Here is a 20,653-nt window from a genome sequence, read left to right on the forward strand (position 1 = left end):
TCTGACGCAATCTGGGCTAGAATTTCGTCTGGATTTAGAGCCAGAATCAATATTTTTACTGTATGAAATGTTTAACAAACAGTTTGTGCGAAAAACAAAAACCCTGCAACGGCGTTTGTGTCAATTTTGTGCACGGTAATGAATGACAATCTTAATTTAATTTAGGACAAGCCGCGTTTGAGGTTATGTTCGTCCGGGAAATAAAGGAAGGAAAGTTTTTTTCGCGATCTTCTTGTCGCACCTTTTGACTGATTTTTACAGAGTAAAAACTTACCTTTACTGCGCGATTTCTGCAACAAAAGCCGGCAACTGTTTACTGCTCACTTTACTGTTAAGTTTCATTCACTTTTTCACTTAAAAATCGCCCAACTTTTCCCCTTTTTCATGCACGAAATCCGCACTACACGAGTTTTGCCGGAAAAAACCTCTCGCACGTTTCCTTCACTCACTTGTCACGAATTTCACTCTCGCTCTTTCTCTATCTCACACACGAAAAGAAAGATTCCCGATCTGCACGGCGCGACGGTCGCGAACGAAGTGAACAGTAGGCCGTGCGGCGACGGTTGTTTTTATTTTCATTTTCTTCGTGCGCGCTTTCACTAATACTTACAACGACCGGTTTGGGACGTCTCACGCACACATGTTTGCGTTGCATTCAGGATGCAACGGAGAGTGCATGCATGCGAAAACCGTTTTTGTTGACGGTATTTGACAGTTGTGTGAATGGAGGATTTTGCGCGCTTGTCGCGATGTAAACAAATGGGGAGAGTAACGGAAAAATTGATGGTGGGTGATTCAGAGGCATTTGGTTGTCGATGGAAATTTTCCATGGGAGAATAATAATTATATTTTAAATTTAATTTTACGATCCAATTCAAATTAGTAAATTTGACATTTTTGGAACGATTGACATCGTCAAAAGTTTTAAAATAGGGGAAGGTGGGGCAAGACGACCATATGGGGCAAGAGGAACAATCGCTCGTAAGGCCGTAATTTTTACAATTTTGATTATTTCCAGTATGAGGAATTGTTGCTAGCAATGCAATTATCTGTTTCTACTACCACATAACCGCCAAAACGACGTAAACGTCACGGGGCATAAGATTGAATGAAGTTTTTTTCAAAACCTTTGTTTCCTTATAATATTTGGAAAGAAAAAAAATAAGGCTGAGGGTTCGTTTTAACGCTCATTTTATCAAAATGCTATTTTTCCTAGATCAATAGTGTCCCTACCAATGACTTGCACGTATTATAAAGTATGATTTATGTTTTGGTTATTTTTATAGAGAGCTTTTTAAAAATCTTGTTTAGGTGGGGCAAGTGTACCATATGGATTTTTAGTATGGAAAAAAATACGAATTGCTGCAGCAACATATTTTATTGTGAAAAAAATACATAAAAGTTCTTAAAAACTGATAAACAATCGTTTAAAAAAATTCCATACACGATATAATAATATCATGAAAATTTACTATTTATCATCTAAGTAATATTTTTTTTTTCGTAAAAACGGTCAAATTTTTAGTAAAATATTATTTTTTAATCCAAAAATGAAAGAAACGTTTCAAATACATCCTAATCTGATGTATCTAAGTGATAATAGTTCAATTGTTAGTAAATTAGCATGTTTTTTCATGCATTGTTCGTCTTGCCCCACTAGTTGAGTAGAACGTAAGAAAAATCAAAAAATTTAAAATCATTTTTTTACATTAAAAAACAGATTTTTTTAAAAACTTGTTCTATCAAAGTCTCAGTCAAGACCTGGAATAAGATGATTCTAAAAAATCCGACAGATTTTTTAACGTATTTAATGGTTTATAACGAGCATTTCCTTAGCTTGTTACACTTGCCCCACTTTCCCCTACGTGCCCTGAAGTATGGTTCAGAACAACTGATTTTGACGTTTGAGTGCTGATTTTTACGTTCGAATTAGCGAATCAGAACTGTTATCCAGATACAAACTTGGCTGACTTAGCAAATGTTTCTTTTGAAAATTTTAATTTACTACAAAAATACAAAAATACAAAAATACAAAAATACAAAAATACAAAAATACAAAAATACAAAAATACAAAAATACAAAAATACAAAAATACAAAAATACAAAAATACAAAAATACAAAAATACAAAAATACAAAAATACAAAAATACAAAAATACAAAAATACAAAAATAAAAAATACAAAAATACAAAAATATAATAATACAATAATACAAAAATACGAAAATACAAAAATTCAAAAATACAAAAATACAAAAATACAAAAATACAAAAATACAAAAATACAAAAATACAAAAATACAAAAATACAAAAATACAAAATACAAAATACAAAAATACAAAATACAAAAATACAAAAATACAAAAATACAAAATACAAAAATACAAAAATAAAAATACAAAAATACAAAAATACAAAAATACAAAAATACAAAAATACAAAAATACAAAAATACAAAAATACAAAAATACAAAAATACAAAAATACAAAAATACAAAAATACAAAAATACATAAATACAAAAATACAAAAATACAAAAATACAAAAATACAACAATACAAAAGTACAAAAAAAATACAAAAATAAAAAAAAATACAAAGCTTCAGGAAAATTAAGAAATGGTGACAGGTGTCAAAAAAAGGAATAATTTTACATCATGAATTGGTAAATATCTGGGTGCTGAAAAGACAGAATATGTAACGTGATTTTCGAAAGCTCCCCACTGCTCCTCACTAATACAATAGCACTACAGCTGTAAACTTAAAGAAGTAGAAAACTATGTTCAAGCTCAAGCGTGACATATTTTTTGCTGCTGAAGTGAATTGTTTTGAAACATTTTGGATCTGTTGATATTGATGTTTTCGATGAAAAATTAAATGCATTCCACTTTTTGCTTCGTATACTAAACGATGGGCGGCCAAAAAAGGCCTTTTTTTGTTTTTCACGTGATGAAAAATTGTGTCAAAAGTGGGTGGAATTTCGTGAACCAGAAGAGCAACCGAATGGAAGTTTTGAGATTATGTATCTTTGATGTGCAGTGATAATATCGGAGTAAGATTATCCAATATTATTTGGCAGGTACCATTCATAGTTATTGTTAATTCGTCGCTAACATTTCAAAAAGCGTAATAAACATAGGTTTTGCGTGATACATAGCGATTTTAAAATGTTAGCACGAATCATGCCAATATCGATCTCAACCCTCTGCTTAAGATGTTTTGACTTCGAATACCTTAATAGCTCGACGCCATCGACTTTTTCTTCCTGACATAATAAATTATAGATCGATCACAATACTTGCCTCTTCTTGGTATTATTTTGCGAACAGTAAATTGGTTCCGCTTTGACAGTTCTAAATTGAGGCCGCTTTGCGGACAACTATTCTGCACCCAGGTAAATATTCTTCAGTTTCTGATGAATTATCATCAGGTTAAAATGTTTACTCATTGTTTAGGTAATATTACTAAAAAAGGGGTAATATTCAACCAACCATATTTTCAACCTTCCAAAATTCAACTTTTGTTTTCTGTGTGTATCGATCAACATCATTCTGTCAACGGCCAGCCCTACTGCGTAAAAGTTTACTGCAAGGAAGATTCGTTGAAATGAATCTCCAGAGAAGAAACAAGATTTTAAATTGCATTGCTGTAGCATTCAACAAGTATTTTATGGAAATAGCTTGCACTAAACAAACATGTTTGTTACATCAGCTGTAACACGTTGCTCAAGAAAATTCTGCTAACAAGAGAAGCTTGTCATGCATTGAATATTACTATAGAAATTAAATAGTTAACTATGTGGAGTTTAAGTAAAACGTCAACACTTTTCATACTTTTGCTGCTAACAATATCAAGTAATGCATTTCCAGCTGAAATTTCCAAACAAACCGAAAAGAAATGCCAAGTTTCACAGGAGTTCCTCAAAAATCTACAAGCAATGATCACAAACGCCGTAACAGGCAGTGCGCATTTTCCACAAAACGTAAACACTTCCGGCCACGGTGACTGCGAGCCGGATCTTAGGGTGATCGTGCGTTCGCTGGCGGAAATTCACAACGAAACGGCACAGATTAAGGCGGGCGGAAGAACGACCGAGGAGGTGCAGGAGCTGAAGGATAATTTCGAGCAGGAGGTCGAGCAGTTGGCCAAGGAGCGGGACGTGTTCGAGTTGGATTTCAAGCGGGAAGTGCTGACGAGGGAGGGCGAGATGTACGGAAGGATTCATGAGCTGAAGAAGAGTATTCAGGACTTGAAGCAGCGGGTTAGGGAAGCGGAGGAGGAGTTTTACGAGTTGGCGTTCGAGCTGGTTGGGATAAGGGTGGAGACGAACTCGATGGACGGGAAGGAGGATTGTTACGCCGGAATGATTCCCAAGGGGAGATTTGGAGCGTTTTTCAAACACGTTGTAGCGAATCATGGTTACGGAACTTTGCTGGACGCGATGAATCTGCTGCAGCGGATCTACGATCCAAAGGACATATTCTACGAGTTCATGGAAGAGTTTCAGGAAAGTCCATCTTCGGCACAGATTGAAAATCACAAAATGGTCCTAACTTTCATTTGTTGGGCCACCAAACGGGATGGTCGAACCCTCCAAAACTTTGTCAGTGACTGCAATCTATACCATCTCTACAAAATGACGACCCAATTCTTTCCCACCTCAAACGATGGGCTGCAAGCTGTGAGGTTGGCGGAACTTGTGCTGAAAAGCATACCCGGAACTTGTAATGGTCAAACTATAAAGTTTTACTTGACGGAATTTACAGTGCAGAAAAACAAGGAAAAGCACGAAAATTTGAAAAGGGCCGGCAAATGTGATCAGCTTCTGAGCTAACTTTTAACGTTACCAATAAAAAGTTTTTTTTCCGTGTATCTTTCAAACGACACAGTCGCTCAAGTTCGTTGCGCGGTTTCCAACGCAATTCGCGCATTTGACGTGCGATTGGCGCTGATGCGTTGTGCTGGGTTATTCGTTTTCAGAGTTGTTATTACTATTTACTTTTAAGTAGGTATTGTATAACAACGATTTGTTTGATAAATCTGTGCACGTGTGCAAATAACGGTGTTGAATATTATCAGAAAGCCGCATAATAAAGTGGTTGCAACATTTTGCAGTTCAGTCTATTTCGAAATTTGTCATAAATACATCAGAACATGGAATTTAAAATTATTTCCCTCAAAGTAATTCTGATAGTCTTAAATTTCCATTTTAGCAATGCATTTCCCATTCGCTCAGAGTCAAAACGCACGTGCAACGTGGATAAAGCTTTTTTCGACAATTTGAAGAAAGCCATTTTGGACGTCATCAAAAGTAAAGAGGAAATCTCCCTTGAAACCGCTGGAAATTTCGGCGATTGCCAGGAAGACCTGCACGAGATTGTTTCCACGTTGAAGCAGATTCACGCTGAAACGACGCTAGCTAGAAAAGATGGTGGCTCAATTGAGGATCTTGAGGACTTGAAGGAAGTGTTTCAGGAAAAGATGGCCGATTTCGTTCGCGAGCAGGATATTTTTCAAAAAGATTTCAACGCAAATCAGTTAAAGACTAAGGGCAAACTGTACGATAAGGTGCACCAACTTCGCGTTGAGATTCGCGATCTGGAGGAGGAAATTCGGAAAACTGAGGAGGAGTATTTGCACACTGCATTCGAGTTGATTAAAACCAGCTTGGAGAGTGGATTCGACGGGGAAAAGGCTTTCAAATATGCCAAAACGATTCCGGAGGAGAAATTTTTTGATTTGATCATTTACGTGCAAGAAAATCAAGAAACTGTAAAGAAAGCATTAAATTTGCTGGCGAAAGCTAACGCGAGTAAGGATATCATGCCGGCAATTCGGGAAAGTATCACGCTTAATTTTGGAAAAATGACAAAAATTACGTACGAAGCTGTGTTTCAGTGGGCATCAAGTCGTACCCGCAAAAGTTAAGTCAAAAAATGCGATCGGATCTTCTCAATATCAATATTGCTCCAGCTAAATTATATAAATTTCAAAATTTAAATTTTAAATAAAATTTTCAGTCCCTTCAACAAGCATGCTTTGACTTATCGTTCTATAATTTGATACCTCCCCTTCTCGACGGTCCCTTCAATATCGACAACGAGAGAAACCGTTCGATTGAACTATTCAGTTTCATTAAAAAAAAATAATAAACTGAACTACGCCATATTAGGAATTTTAAATCAAATGTTATCAGAAAATAGTCCAGACTCGATCAAACGATCTAATCACGAAAAAACATGTTTTTTACATTGGCTTATTTTTGATTGTCGATTTTAAGTACGATCCCTAGACTACTCTAAAGTGATTGAAGACTTTTAAAATCCAAGATGGCGGCCAAATGGCAGAGATGAAGTATTCCCTTCCAAATTTAACCTTCTACTGCTCAATTTTCTTTCGATTTTTTTTATTTTTTTCTGTGTTTAGGAGGTTATTTTGAGTAACTTTTGTTCTACGTAAAACTTTACTTCTCTAGTTTTGTGTATTTCTTGTTTTATTTTTAGTATTTTAATTTGCTTTTATCTTGTTAAGTTTATTTTTATTTTTGGTAGTATTTGGCCTATTCTACCACATCCTATAAATACATTTCGTCTACCTATTTTTTCATGTTTTTACAGTCACTTTTTATTTATTTTTTGCTTGTTTTTCACATTGTCTGCTCTTGATTGGTACCATTATCATTTAAATTGTAGAAAATGCGTAAAGGTATGCCTTTACACTACACTACAAAAATTACTGCAAACTTAGTAAGCTACAAAATAGTAAAAAGGCAAAGTTGACCCCTAAAAAATACATTTTTTAAAAACACTGGCAAAGTCACATAAAACAAGTAAAATTTCCAACCCTTAAATCTCTTAAAATTTATAGATTTTTTCTTCCTAATGCATTCTAGAGGTTTTTTTTTCAGATTTTTAGTTTTTGACCGATTTTAAATTAATTTATGATAAAAATTACCAATCCAATTACAAAAATCTTTAATTTAGGTTAAGCTCAAATTAGACTTTTGAAACACATGAATAAAGTTTTTTTTTTGTGTTTATTTTACTGGCCTCTGTAAACATAGTTTGGCCAAGCGTTACTTATATCTACAAAAACAGTAAAAAAAACATTTCAATTATTCGACTGGCGTAGTCCTCCGTCAAACGGCTGGCTTCCACAGTCTTCTTTTCGGCGTTGTTTGTGGTAGAATTTGTTGTTCTCGATGTCCATGGTCTGAGTTGATTAATTGCATTTATTTGTCTTACTGTAATTTTCTTTTTCACCTGTTCTTTTTCCGTTACGGATCCCAGCCCATGACTACATTCAAACGATTGCTGTCACCATGCATGAAAGAGACAAACAAGAAACACAAAAAAAAACTGCCTGAGTGTCGAGCTCGGCATTCATTCGTGTCAACTTCGTGTGCGTTCATTGGCGGTCTTTTTCTAATGACAGGGTGGCCACTAAAATCCTTTTTTGAAATTGCCGACTTTTCCAGAAATGCAAATAAAAGGCATTTTTATCTGAAGAATGATTTCTAACATAACCCGCTTTATTAAAAAAAGTCATTGTTGACCATTGAAAAAAAAAACATCTAGTTTCTTAAAAAAAAGCAGAAACTTATCACAAAATACTTTTAAAAAAATAATTTAAAAATGGAAACACTATTTATGTTGATTCAGAGTAGAAATATTAACAATAAGTCTTTGAAAATGAATCGAAAGCCTAATAATACTTATATTTTACATTTTTAATTCAACTGGAAATGGCAAAAAGTTAGAGATAACTGAATTAAAAATTGTAGTCTATGTTTAGTTTAATTTTATTTTAAATTAAAGAACGCCTTATCAATGCTAACTTTCATTATTCTTTCAAATAATTTGGAAAAAAAAATGATTTAGAAATAAGTTTAAACAATTTCTTTGCCAAGTTACCTTTTTAATTTCGTGAATTTGGATATATAGTTTTTAAATCAATTTTGATTATCTAGTTGTCAGTATTTAACTGTTTTTATTATTATTTTTTGAAATAAAAATATCAGTTTGATAAGATTCCATGTATTAGCAAACGAAACGAAACTATTGGCACTACGCCCCCCGGGGCATGGCCTTCCTCTAACGTGGGATTTCTGCTCCAGCGCCTCTGACGAGACAGGAGAAACCGGGACCGACGTTTTACTTCACCATCCGATAGAATCTCAGTGGATAAGGCGGGAATCGAACCCGCGTCTCATAGCATCATCGGGATCGGCAGCCGAAGCCGCTACCCCTGCGCCACGAGACCCCCATGTTTTAGCACTTATTTTGTAAAAAAATATTTTTTTTTCAAATATTCAATCATTGTGACAAAAATAAAACTGAATCATAACTATATGATGGACATAATCGTAAAAAATTAGATCTATTTTTGAAATCGTTTTTCATTAACTTTTGATTCATAAAAAAATATTTAAAAAAATATGTTTCAAATGCATCCAATATTTCGACGGTAACATTTCAAAAGGCATCATGTACATTTTGACACTTTCTGGGTTATTGCATATTCTGAAAGTACTCCTAATAAGCTACCTCTCCACCAAAAATGAGCAAAAGTTACTTCAGTAAAGTCTGTTTAATCATGATTTTAAATAAAGTAACATAAACAAAATCTCTGCCATCAGCAGTCCCTGTTTATATAGCCCTGTCAACCTGTCAAACAAAAGACTACATAAACCTCGTGACGAAAAAAAAGCATCATGAACAAAGCGCCATGTACATTCGGAGAAGAAAAACGAATCATAACAAAGCGCCCCCCTCAATGACAGCAGGGTGATATATACGTTGGTGATTTCAAAAGAAGTTATGTTTGTTTTTCTTAAATAAAACGACGGAAATAATGTTTTATTAAATTTGGATGATCAAGTATCAATGAAAGCAACGTTTTTCATCGTTTGTTACTATTAGAACATCTTATTTTGCTTTTATATTAAAATGGGAATGGATGCTCAACATTCAAATGCGTTTTTCTCAAAACGCATGGTTTGTACATGATGCTTTTTGAAATGTTGGCGTCGAATCAGAATTTTCAATGTCTTAAATAGAATTTTCATTCTCAATTAGATTGAAATATTCAAAGGGACCTCAAATTTAAAGAAAATACTAAAGAAGAATTGAGAAAATTTGAAAATTGTACTAAGTATTACAAAATTATGCAAGAGTTAGACAATAATTTTGAAACAAATATGCTTGGGATTCCCGACTTTTTCCCGATTTTGGCGCATTCCCGACTTGAGTTGCCACCCTGTAATGACGATCGTTCTAGACAATCACTGTCGTTTCGAGCATTGGTGTAAAATTCCAACATTTTTAAACAATAAAAAAGATTTTTTTGTCCGTAGGAGGTTTATGGGTGGATGTGTCATTTATAATTAATTTACGAGAAAAGATTAGATAATAAATATTAAATTTTTCACAAATTATTATGAGAAAATCCATTGAACTGTTTGGCACCCACATTGCAAAGTTTTTTTAAATAAATAGTGTAGAAGTCTGATAAGGTTGTGCTAAAAATATTTAGTGACCAAGTTAGTGGCTATATTAAAAACAATTATTCGAAATATGCAACGACTTTCGTAAGAAAAAGAATAAGTTTGAAGTGAAATCTACTCAACGCATACCACTGTTCGGTATGAATTTCTCACAGTAAAATGCACGCTGAATTGAACACGTTTTTATTGTGTATTTTCGCACTACTCTTCATCACATTTGCTGAATCGATTCAAACTTTCATACTTTTCCTTGTTTTCCGTCGTGGTAAAGTCCTTCATGTAATAGTTTACCCCTTGGACCAAACACGCGTCCGGCAGCGCCTTCAGAATAGGTTCCGCCACTTTAACCGCTTCCATTCCATCCTGCGAAGTTGGGAAAAACTGCGTCGTCATGTTGTACAGATAGTACAGCTCGCAGCCCATAAACACATGCCTCTGTATTTCATCCTGCTGATTCGTGGACCAACACAGAAAGGTGAGGACAATTTTGCGATTTTCGATCTCCTGCCGGGATGGCCTCTCCTCGAACTCTTCCAGGTACTCGTAGAAGACGTACTTGGCATCGTCCACGTACTGCAGCAGATACATTGAGTCGAGGAGTGTGTTGTAGTTGTGGTTTTCGAGGATGTACCGGAAGAATTCCCCAAACTTGGACCGCGGAATCGTACTTGCGTAGTGCAACTCCTTGCCCGTTACGGCGTCCTGGCTAACTTTGAGCGCAACGAACGTGATCACCAGCTCGTAATAATCGTCTTCGGCATCCCTAATTTGCTGTTTCAAGTCCAGAATGCTTCGCTTAAGTTTGTGAATCTGCTCGTACATTTCCCCCTCCTTTTGCAGCGTTTCCTGCTTAAAGTCCAACTCAAACAGGTCCCGCTCCTTGGTCAACTGTTCGATCTTCCGCTGAAACGTCTCCTTAAGTTCCGCCACTTCGTCGAGTGTCTTCCCCCCGGACTTGATCTGCACCGTTTCGTTGTGGATTTCCGCCAGCGATCGCACGATCGCGTTAAGATCCTGCTTGCAGTCTCCGTGATCTCCGGTGGTGTCAAGGTTAATTTTGGAACCTTCACCGCCTTTGATGGCGATTGTGATGGCATTTCTCAAGCTGGTGAGGAATTCCGGCGAAACTTGGCACTTCTTTTTAGATTGTTTGAAATTTTCAGTGGGAGTTATTAGAAATAGAAGAATTAGGAGTGCTGAAACCTTCTCTAAACTCTTCATCTTTAACTGATTGACTTCAATGCATTGCTTGCAAGGAGTTCTGAGCGAAAGCTTTTGCGACAGATAATGTCTTGTGTAACGAACTTCAGCTGTAGAAACAAACATGAGCAAGTAAAGGTAAATACAGAGTCATTCATATACTAAGGTAAAGTTATTTTAATTGATACTTGTAGAACTTTAACTTTTTTCACAACATCGGAATAAAGAAGGCTAAGGACTTTTTAAAGGTGAAAAATTAACATATTCGGTAACATGGGGATAGCCTGAAAATTAAAAAGGATAATGTATACGATTCACTGAAAAGCCCAACTAATCATCTTTCTTTTGTAGTTTGGAAAGTTAGTTTATGAAAATTGTCGAAAATAGTTAATTTAGGAACCACCCTAACACGCTAAAACCATAAGAATTGACAAACAAAAAAGCAGATCTAAGCATTGACGTTAAAGAACTCCACCAAAAATAAAAAAAACTAAAAAAAAGTTGAACAAAAAATAAAAATAAGGTATTTTGTGAGAATTAAAGTACTGTGACAGTCCAGACTTGATAATCCAAAGTTCGATTATATGAATAATCGAATCACTAACACAAAAAAGCTATTTTCAAATTTTTAGATTTTCTTTTAACATCAAGTTCGAGTTCTGCGACCCCATTTTAGTCAAATTTGATTAGCTGTTTGCGAAATAAAATTACAAAATGCATTTTTTAAATATTTCGTCACCGCCATTTTGGCCGTCATCTTGGATTTAAAAACTATAGATAACTTTAGCGTAGTTACTCAGGCTCGACAATCCAAAATAAGACAAATAAAAACGTGTGATTCGTTTTTCCGAAGTATTTTTTTTCCAAGGCCAAGAACTTTACAAATAGGATTATGTAAATTTTAGTATTTAGTACATTTGATTTACACCGAAAACTCTAAGGGAGCATAGTTTTATTCATATTTTGAATGCGTTTTTCAAAGATTTTCGAATATTTTCTCTTGATGTTTGATGCAGCAAAATTGAAAAGACATTGCAAATGTTTTAAAATATCTCTGTTATTTTTTTTTGTTTATTTCAAATAAAAAAAAAATATTAAGTAGGCAATTTATTCAAAAAATTGTCGGTTTTTTTTATTTATTTTATTTTTATAATTTGTAATTTAAAAAAACATGTTTTTGAATGTTTGTTAAATTTAGGTTTGTTTGCGATTTTGAATAAGTTTTTTTTTCTAATTATTTTAAATGTTCGATTTTTATTTTATTTTTGAAAATAAAAACAAAGCAAAAAAAGACACAAATAAGACAAATACAAAAATAAAAGAACACAATTTTGTAATTTTTGTTTAAATTTTATTTATAATACCATTATTAAATTTTTAAAATTAACTTTCATGTTTTGTAAAGCTGGTTCAAATTTTATTCAGACTGTTTGTCCCTCGGCTTTGGTCAAGGTCAAGAAGGGGTGGGAGGCCAATTATTTCTAAATTTTGAAGCAAAAAGTATCACAAAATGCATTATATATTGTTACAGTTATGCTTCTACCAAAAATTAGCAAAATTTGTATAAATTTATTTAAATATTATTTTGTGAAGCTTTATTTCATTTTCCGATCAGTTGTCCCAAAATTCAAAATTTTCAAAAAAAAGGTCTATTTGCTCAACAAAAATACAAATGTTATTTTTTCAAGGTCCTATGAACCATTTTTTTTTTGCTTTTTGGGTGTTTATGACCTTGAATATTGACTCAAGGCGGATTGAAAATCACCCAGAAAGCGAAAAAAAAAATGTTGATTAATTTTTTTTTTAAAGTGGCTTTTTAAAAAAAATCTTCAGAAATAAACGTTTAACAAAGAATTTTAAAATGTTTACAATTAATAGTACATTTTTTTCTAAAAAAATTTATAATTTTCAGCAATAAGTCAAAGACGTTGCAATTATGTTTCAAAAATCACCTCCCTTCAAAATCGACTCAAAAAATCAGGATGCAAAAAAAAATTCTCCGAAAAACTTCAAAATGTTATTGGACACTTTTATATATATTTTTTTTAAGAACCAATGATTGCAAAACAACTGGTGTAAAATGCATTTTATAGCACTTTGTTCATCAAAATTTATAAATATGGCTTGTAATTTAAATTTGTGTGTGTGTGTGTGTTTTTTTTTATTTTGGAGTTTTGAATATTTTTTCTAATTATCTGTTTTAAAAAAATATTTTTTAATGCTTTTTATTTTCCGTGCATTATTCAAATTTTGACGGGGTCTCAAACTGGTCCCAAACCAGAAACAAAGTGAAATACCGATGACGAGTATCGTGGTGGGCTTGTCGTCGGGTGCACAATTGTTTTGCCTCCGTGTTTGCCCCCAGCAGTGATGATGCCCTAACTGGGCTGAACGAAAAATTTCGAGGGGAGAAATTAAAAGTGGCTCAACAAAATGTTAAGAGCAGACCCTTTTTTTTGCAACTTAAAAATTAATTCATGTTTGTTGAAATAGATCGATCATTTTGATTTGTTATAGTTTTTTGACGTTTTGACGGTCAGTTACCGAAAATGCACGGCATTTAACGAAAATTAGGTAATCTATGTGTTGTTGAATTTCCCTTGACCGGTCTCTCCGTAAATTGTTTTTGTCGACAAAAAAATAGTCAAATGTGAAAAATTAAAAGTTTCAGTTTGAATTTTAGTTGTAAGAGAATTGTGATATCCCTAATAAACCACACTCATTTCTTCTTTTCCACAATTCATATATATTACACAAACGATTCAAAACTTTCCAACTTACTTTCATCCGTCGTCCTCCTCGCCATCCTCTTCCGCATCCTTCCCTGCAGCCACCGCATCGACCGTCGAGTTGTAATGCTCCCCCAGCCGGTACATGTGCCGATGATACGTCAGCACCAGCTTCCTCGCCGGATCCTCCCCCTCTCCGTGCACTGGCGACGTCCCGCTGGCCTGAATAATCTCAATCGGACACTTCAACCCGCTCGACAGGGCCTTCACCTCGATCTCCCCGCCCCAAGACTTGGTGTTCCGCACCTGGTGGCAGTACTTCCGGAACTCATCCTCCCCCAAAATATCCCCCGTGTCCGGATTGGTCATGTAAAATATAATCGATTCCTTGTTGTCCTCGATGTAATCCGCCGCCATCTGGCGCAAATCCCCCGTCTCGTACTCGTACGCGCCCAACCGCGACTGCAGCTGATGCTTGACCGCGTTGTACAAACAATCCCCATCGGCGGCCACCGGGAAGCTGGCCAACCCGCGAGCCGCCAGCAACTCCGCAATCTTGCGATCCTCCAACACCCTCGGCGAACTGCCACGATTCGCGGCCTCCTCGGCCTTAATCTGCGCCTGCCGTTCCTTATCCTCCTGGGATTTCTTCTCGCGCCTCCGCTGAGCCTTGGACATCTTCATCGGCTCGTCCCCCTCCTCGCCATTAACTGCCGGCGCGGCCGGCTCCTCCACACTAATCTTCAACGCATTCAACCGGTTCAACTCATCGGCATGCCTAGCTTCCAGGTCCGCCTCCAGCTGGACGATCTCGTCTTGCAGTTCCTTCTTTTTCTTTTTGTCCACTTTGGCCTTTTTGAGCGACTGGATCTTTGCCTGCAGCTCCTTCTTCTCCTTCCGGTGACGTGCCGTCAGCGTTTCCTCGTCCTCGGTGGGAGCGTCAACCTCCGGACGGGCGTCAGCGTCGGCCATCGTGGGGAAGCTGGTGGAGAATTTTGTTGGTTTTAAAAAGAAATTTTGTGCAATTTGAATTTTTACGTTTTCGAACTCGCGACCGGACACTTTGCGGATAAACAAAAAAAGTGACGTTTAGATCAAGTGCCCAGTGAGTTTCATGGTGACAGGAGGACAAATGTGAAATCTGAATCTCACACTAGGGTGATCGATCAAAAAAAGTGCAAGAATACAAAAATAAAACACGAAATTGTTCACAAACAACACAAAAGTTACAAAATTGACAAAATTGCCAAAATTGAAAAAATTGAAAAAATTGAAAAAAATGACAAAATTTCTAGAGTTTTTTTTGATTAGGTCCTATCAACATATGAAAGACAATAGCTTATAGGTCCTTTTTAAAAAAAAACTCTGGATTTACAAATTTGGAAAAAATGACAAAATTGACAAAATTGACACAATTGACAAAATTGACAAATTCACACAATTGATAAAAATAGACCAAATTGACAAAATTGACCAAAATGACCAAATTGACCAAATTTACCAAATTGACAAAATTGTCAAAAATAACAAAATTGTCAAAATTGACAAAGTTGAAACTGTCAAAATTGTCAAAATTGACAAAGTTGACAAAGTTGACAAAATTGACCAAATTGACCAAATTGAACAAATTGACCAAATTGAAACAAATTACCAAATTGACAAAAGTGACAAAATTGACAAAATTGACAAAATTGACAAAAGTGACAAAATTGACAAAATTGACAAAATTGACAAAATTGACAAAATTGACAAAATTGACAAAATTGACAACATTGACAAAATTGACAAAATTGACAACATTGACAAAATTGACAAAATTGACAAAATTGACAAAATTGACAAAATTGACAAAATTGACAAAATTGACAAAATTGACAAAATTGACAAAATTGACAAAATTGACAAAATTGACAAAATTGACAAAATTGACAAAATTGACAAAATTCACAAAATTGATAAAAATAGACCAAATTGACAAAATTGACGAAAATGACCAAATTGACCAGATATACCAAATTAACAAAATTGTCAAAAATAACAAAATTGTCAAAATTGACAAAATTGTCGAAACTGTCAAAATTGTCAAAATTGACAAAGTTGACAAAGTTGACCAAATTGACCAAATTGACCAAATTGACCAAATTGACAAAATTGACAAAATTGACAAAATTGACAAAATTGACAAAATTGACAAAATTGAAAAAAATTAAAAAATTGAAAAAAATGACAAAATTTACAAAATTGGAAAAAATTACAAAATTGACAAAATTGACAAAATTGACACAATTGACGAAATTGACAAAATCCACAAAATTGATAAAAATAGACCAAATTGACAAAATTGACAAAATTGACCAAAATGACCAAATTGACCAGATTTACCAGATTTACCAAATTGACAAAATTGACAAAAATAACAAAATTGTCAAAATTGACAAAATTGTCGAAGCTGTCAAAATTGACAAAGTTGACAAAGTTGACCAAATTGACCAAATTGACCAAATTGACCAAATTGACCAAATTGACCAAGTTGACAAAATTGACCAAATTGACAAAATTGACAAAATTGACAAAAATAACAAAATTGTCAAAATTGACAAAATTGTCGAAGCTGTCAAAATTGACAAAGTTGACAAAGTTGACCAAATTGACCAAATTGACCAAATTGACCAAATTGACCAAATTGACCAAATTGACAAAATTGACCAAATTGACAAAATTGACAAAATTGACCAAATTGACCAAGTTGACAAAATTGACCAAATTGACAAAATTGACAAAATTGACAAAAATAACAAAATTGTCAAAATTGACAAAATTGTCGAAGCTGTCAAAATTGACAAAGTTGACAAAGTTGACAAAGTTGACCAAATTGAAAAAATTGAAAAAATTGAAAAAAATGACAAAATTTCTAGAGTTTTTTTTGATTAGGTCCTATCAACATATGAAAGACAATAGCTTATAGGTCCTTTTTAAAAAAAAACTCTGGATTTACAAATTTGGAAAAAATGACAAAATTGACAAAATTGACACAATTGACAAAATTGACAAATTCACACAATTGATAAAAATAGACCAAATTGACAAAATTGACCAAAATGACCAAATTGACCAAATTTACCAAATTGACAAAATTGTCAAAAATAACAAAATTGTCAAAATTGACAAAGTTGAAACTGTCAAAATTGTCAAAATTGACAAAGTTGACAAAGTTGACAAAATTGACCAAATTGACCAAATTGAACAAATTGACCAAATTGAAACAAATTACCAAATTGACAAAAGTGACAAAATTGACAAAATTGACAAAATTGACAAAAGTGACAAAATTGACAAAATTGACAAAATTGACAAAATTGACAAAATTGACAAAATTGACAAAATTGACAACATTGACAAAATTGACAAAATTGACAACATTGACAAAATTGACAAAATTGACAAAATTGACAAAATTGACAAAATTGACAAAATTGACAAAATTGACAAAATTGACAAAATTGACAAAATTGACAAAATTGACAAAATTGACAAAATTGACAAAATTGACAAAATTGACAAAATTCACAAAATTGATAAAAATAGACCAAATTGACAAAATTGACGAAAATGACCAAATTGACCAGATATACCAAATTAACAAAATTGTCAAAAATAACAAAATTGTCAAAATTGACAAAATTGTCGAAACTGTCAAAATTGTCAAAATTGACAAAGTTGACAAAGTTGACCAAATTGACCAAATTGACCAAATTGACCAAATTGACAAAATTGACAAAATTGACAAAATTGACAAAATTGACAAAATTGACAAAATTGAAAAAATTAAAAATTGAAAAAATGACAAAATTTACAAAATTGGAAAAATTACAAAATTGACAAAATTGACAAAATTGACACAATTGACGAAATTGACAAAATCCACAAAATTGATAAAAATAGACCAAATTGACAAAATTGACAAAATTGACCAAAATGACCAAATTGACCAGATTTACCAGATTTACCAAATTGACAAAATTGACAAAAATAACAAAATTGTCAAAATTGACAAAATTGTCGAAGCTGTCAAAATTGACAAAGTTGACAAAGTTGACCAAATTGACCAAATTGACCAAATTGACCAAATTGACCAAATTGACCAAATTGACCAAGTTGACAAAATTGACCAAATTGACAAAATTGACAAAATTGACAAAAATAACAAAATTGTCAAAATTGACAAAATTGTCGAAGCTGTCAAAATTGACAAAGTTGACAAAGTTGACCAAATTGACCAAATTGACCAAATTGACCAAATTGACCAAATTGACCAAATTGACAAAATTGACCAAATTGACAAAATTGACAAAATTGACAAAATTGACAAAATTAACAAAATTGACAAAATTGACAAAATTGACAAAATTGACAAAATTGACAAAATTGACAAAATTGACAAAATTGACAAAATTGACAAAATTGATAAAATTGATAAAATTGACAAACTTCAAGAAATTCAAGAAATTCAAGAAATTCAAGAAATTCAAGAAATTCAAGAAATTCAAGAAATTCAAGAAATTTAAGAAATTCAAGAAATTCTAGAAATTCAAGAAATTCAAGAAATTCAAGAAATTCAAGAAATTTAAGAAATTCAAGAAATTCAAGAAATTCAAGAAATTCAAGATATTCAAGATATTCAAGAAATTCAAGAAATTCGGGAAATTCAAGAAATTCAAAAAAATCAAGAAATTCAAGAAATTCAAGAAATACAAGAAGTTTAAGAAATTTAAGAAATTTAAGAAATTTAAGAAATTCAAGAAATTCAAGATATTCAAGAAATTCAAGAAATTTAAGAAATTCAAGAAATTCAAGAAATTCAAGAAATTCAAGAAATTCAAGAAATTCAAGAAATTCAAGAAATTCAAGAAATTCAAGAAATTCAAGAAATTCAAGAAATTCAAGAAATTCAAGAAATTCAAGAAATTCAAGAAATTCAAGAAATTCAAGAAATTCAAGAAATTCAAGAAATTCAAGAAATTCAAGAAATTCAAGAAATTCAAGAAATTCAAGAAATTCAAGAAATTCAAGAAATTCAAGAAATTCAAGAAATTCAAGAAATTTAAGATATTCAAGAAATTCAAGAAATTCAAGAAATTCAAGAAATTTAAGAAATTCAAGAAATTCAAGAAATTCAAGAAATTCAAGAAATTCAAGAAATTCAAGAAATTCAAGAAATTCAAGAAATTTGAGAAATTCAAGAATTTCAAGAAATTCAAGAAATTCAAGAAATTCCAGAAATTCAAGAAATTCAAAAAATTCAAGAAATTCAAGAAATTCAAGAAATTCAAGAAATTCAAGAAATTCAAGAAATTCAAGAAATTCAAGAAATTCAAGAAATTCAAGAAATTCAAGAAATTCAAGAAATTCAAGAAATTCAAGAAATTCAAGAAATTCAAGAAATTCAAGAAATTCAAGAAATTCAAGAAATTCAAGAAATTCAAGAAATTCAAGAAATTTGAGAAATTCAAGAATTTCAAGAAATTCAAGAAATTCAAGAAATTCCAGAAATTCAAGAAATTCAAAAAATTCAAGAAATTCAAGAAATTCAAGAAATTCAAGAAATTCAAGAAATTCAAGAAATTCAAGAAATTCAAGAAATTCAAGAAATTCAAGAAATTCAAGAAATTCAAGAAATTCAAGAAATTCAAGAAATTCAAGAAATTCAAGAAATTCAAGAAATTCAAGAAATTCAAGAAATTCAAAAATTCAAGAAATTTAAGAAATTCAAGAAATTCAAGAAATTCAAGAAATTCAAGAAATTCAAGAAATTCAAGAAATTTAAGAAATTCAAGAAATTCAAGAAATTCAAGAAATTCAAGAAATTCAAGAAATTCAAGAAATTCAAGAAATTCAAGAAATTCAAGAAATTCAAGAAATTCAAGAAATTCAAGAAATTCAAGAAATTCAAGAAATTCAAGAAATTCAAGAAATTCAAGAAATTCAAGAAATTCAAGAAATTCAAGAAATTCAAGAAATTCAAGAAATTCAAGAAATTCAAGAAATTCAAGAAATTCAAGAAATTTAAGAAATTCAAGAAATTCAAGAAATTCAAGAAATTCAAGAAATTCAAGAAATTCAAGAAATTCAAGAAATTCAAGAAATTCAAGAAATTCAAGATATTCAAGAAATTCAAGATATTCAAGAAATTCAAGAAATTCAAGAAATTCAAGAAATTTAAGAAATTCAAGAAATTCAAGAAATTCAAGAAATTCAAGAAATTCAAGAAATTCAAGAAATTCAAGAAATTCAAGAAATTCAAGAAATTTGAGAAATTCAAGAATTTCAAGAAATTCAAGAAATTCAAGAAATTCCAGAAATTCAAGAAATTCAAAAAATTCAAGAAATTCAAGAAATTCAAGAAATTCAAGAAATTCAAGAAATTCAAGAAATTCAAGAAATTCAAGAAATTCAAGAAATTCAAGAAATTCAAGAAATTCAAGAAATTCAAGAAATTCAAGAAATTCAAGAAATTCAAGAAATTCAAGAAATTCAAGAAATTCAAGAAAAAAAATAAGGAAATTCAAGAAATTCTAGAAAAAAATAAAGAAATTCAAGAAATTCTAGAAATTCAAGAAATTAAAGAAATTCAAAAAAATTCAAGAAATTCAAGAAATTCAAGAAATTCAAGAAATTTAAGAAATTCAAGAAATTCAAGAAATTCAAGAAATTCAAGAAATTCAAGAAATTCAAGAAATTCAAGAAATTCAAGAAATTCAAGAAATTCAAGAAATTCAAGAAATTCAAGAAATTCAAGAAATTCAAGAAATTCAAGAAATTCAAGAAATTCAAGAAATTCAAGAAATTCAAGAAATTCAAGAAATTCAAGAAATTCAAGAAATTTAAGAAATTCAAGAAATTCAAGAAATTCAAGAAATTCAAGAAATTCAAGAAATTCAAGAAATTCAAGAAATTCAAGAAATTCAAGATATTCAAGAAATTCAAGAAATTCAAGAAATTCAAGAAATTTAAGAAATTCAAGAAATTCAAGAAATTCAAGAAATTCAAGAAATTCAAGAAATTCAAGAAATTCAAGAAATTCAAGAAATTTGAGAAATTCAAGAATTTCAAGAAATTCAAGAAATTCAAGAAATTCCAGAAATTCAAGAAATTCAAAAAATTCAAGAAATTCAAGAAATTCAAGAAATTCAAGAAATTCAAGAAATTCAAGAAATTCAA

At 32.1% G+C, this 20,653-nt stretch overlaps 3 protein-coding genes across 3 annotated transcripts in view; all 3 read right to left on the reverse strand.

Moving 5' to 3' along the window:
- Window positions 1-545, reverse strand: part of LOC6049479 (Y+L amino acid transporter 2) — a 39,791-nt gene extending 39,246 nt beyond the window's left edge. The window contains exon 1 of the mRNA XM_038258568.1: window positions 275-545. The gene's annotated coding sequence lies outside the window, so the exon portion shown is untranslated. The remainder of the gene's footprint in view (window positions 1-274) is intronic.
- Window positions 546-9,674: 9,129 nt separating this feature from the next.
- On the reverse strand, window positions 9,675-10,727 carry LOC6049482. Its single transcript, XM_038266513.1, has one exon. It carries the CDS (start codon window positions 10,725-10,727, stop codon window positions 9,708-9,710), a length of 1,020 nt encoding a protein of 339 aa, XP_038122441.1. The 3' UTR covers window positions 9,675-9,707.
- Window positions 10,728-13,428: 2,701 nt separating this feature from the next.
- On the reverse strand, window positions 13,429-14,541 carry LOC6049483 (deubiquitinase OTUD6B). The gene is made up of 2 exons (XM_001866201.2): window positions 14,474-14,541; window positions 13,429-14,417 (listed from the first exon to the last, which is right to left on the reverse strand). Exon 2 carries the CDS (start codon window positions 14,405-14,407, stop codon window positions 13,490-13,492), a length of 918 nt encoding a protein of 305 aa, XP_001866236.2. The 5' UTR covers window positions 14,408-14,417; window positions 14,474-14,541; the 3' UTR covers window positions 13,429-13,489.
- Window positions 14,542-20,653: the final 6,112 nt, after the last annotated feature.

Source organism: Culex quinquefasciatus, chromosome 1 (genome assembly GCF_015732765.1).
Source record: "Culex quinquefasciatus strain JHB chromosome 1, VPISU_Cqui_1.0_pri_paternal, whole genome shotgun sequence".
NCBI lineage: Eukaryota > Metazoa > Arthropoda > Insecta > Diptera > Culicidae > Culex > Culex quinquefasciatus.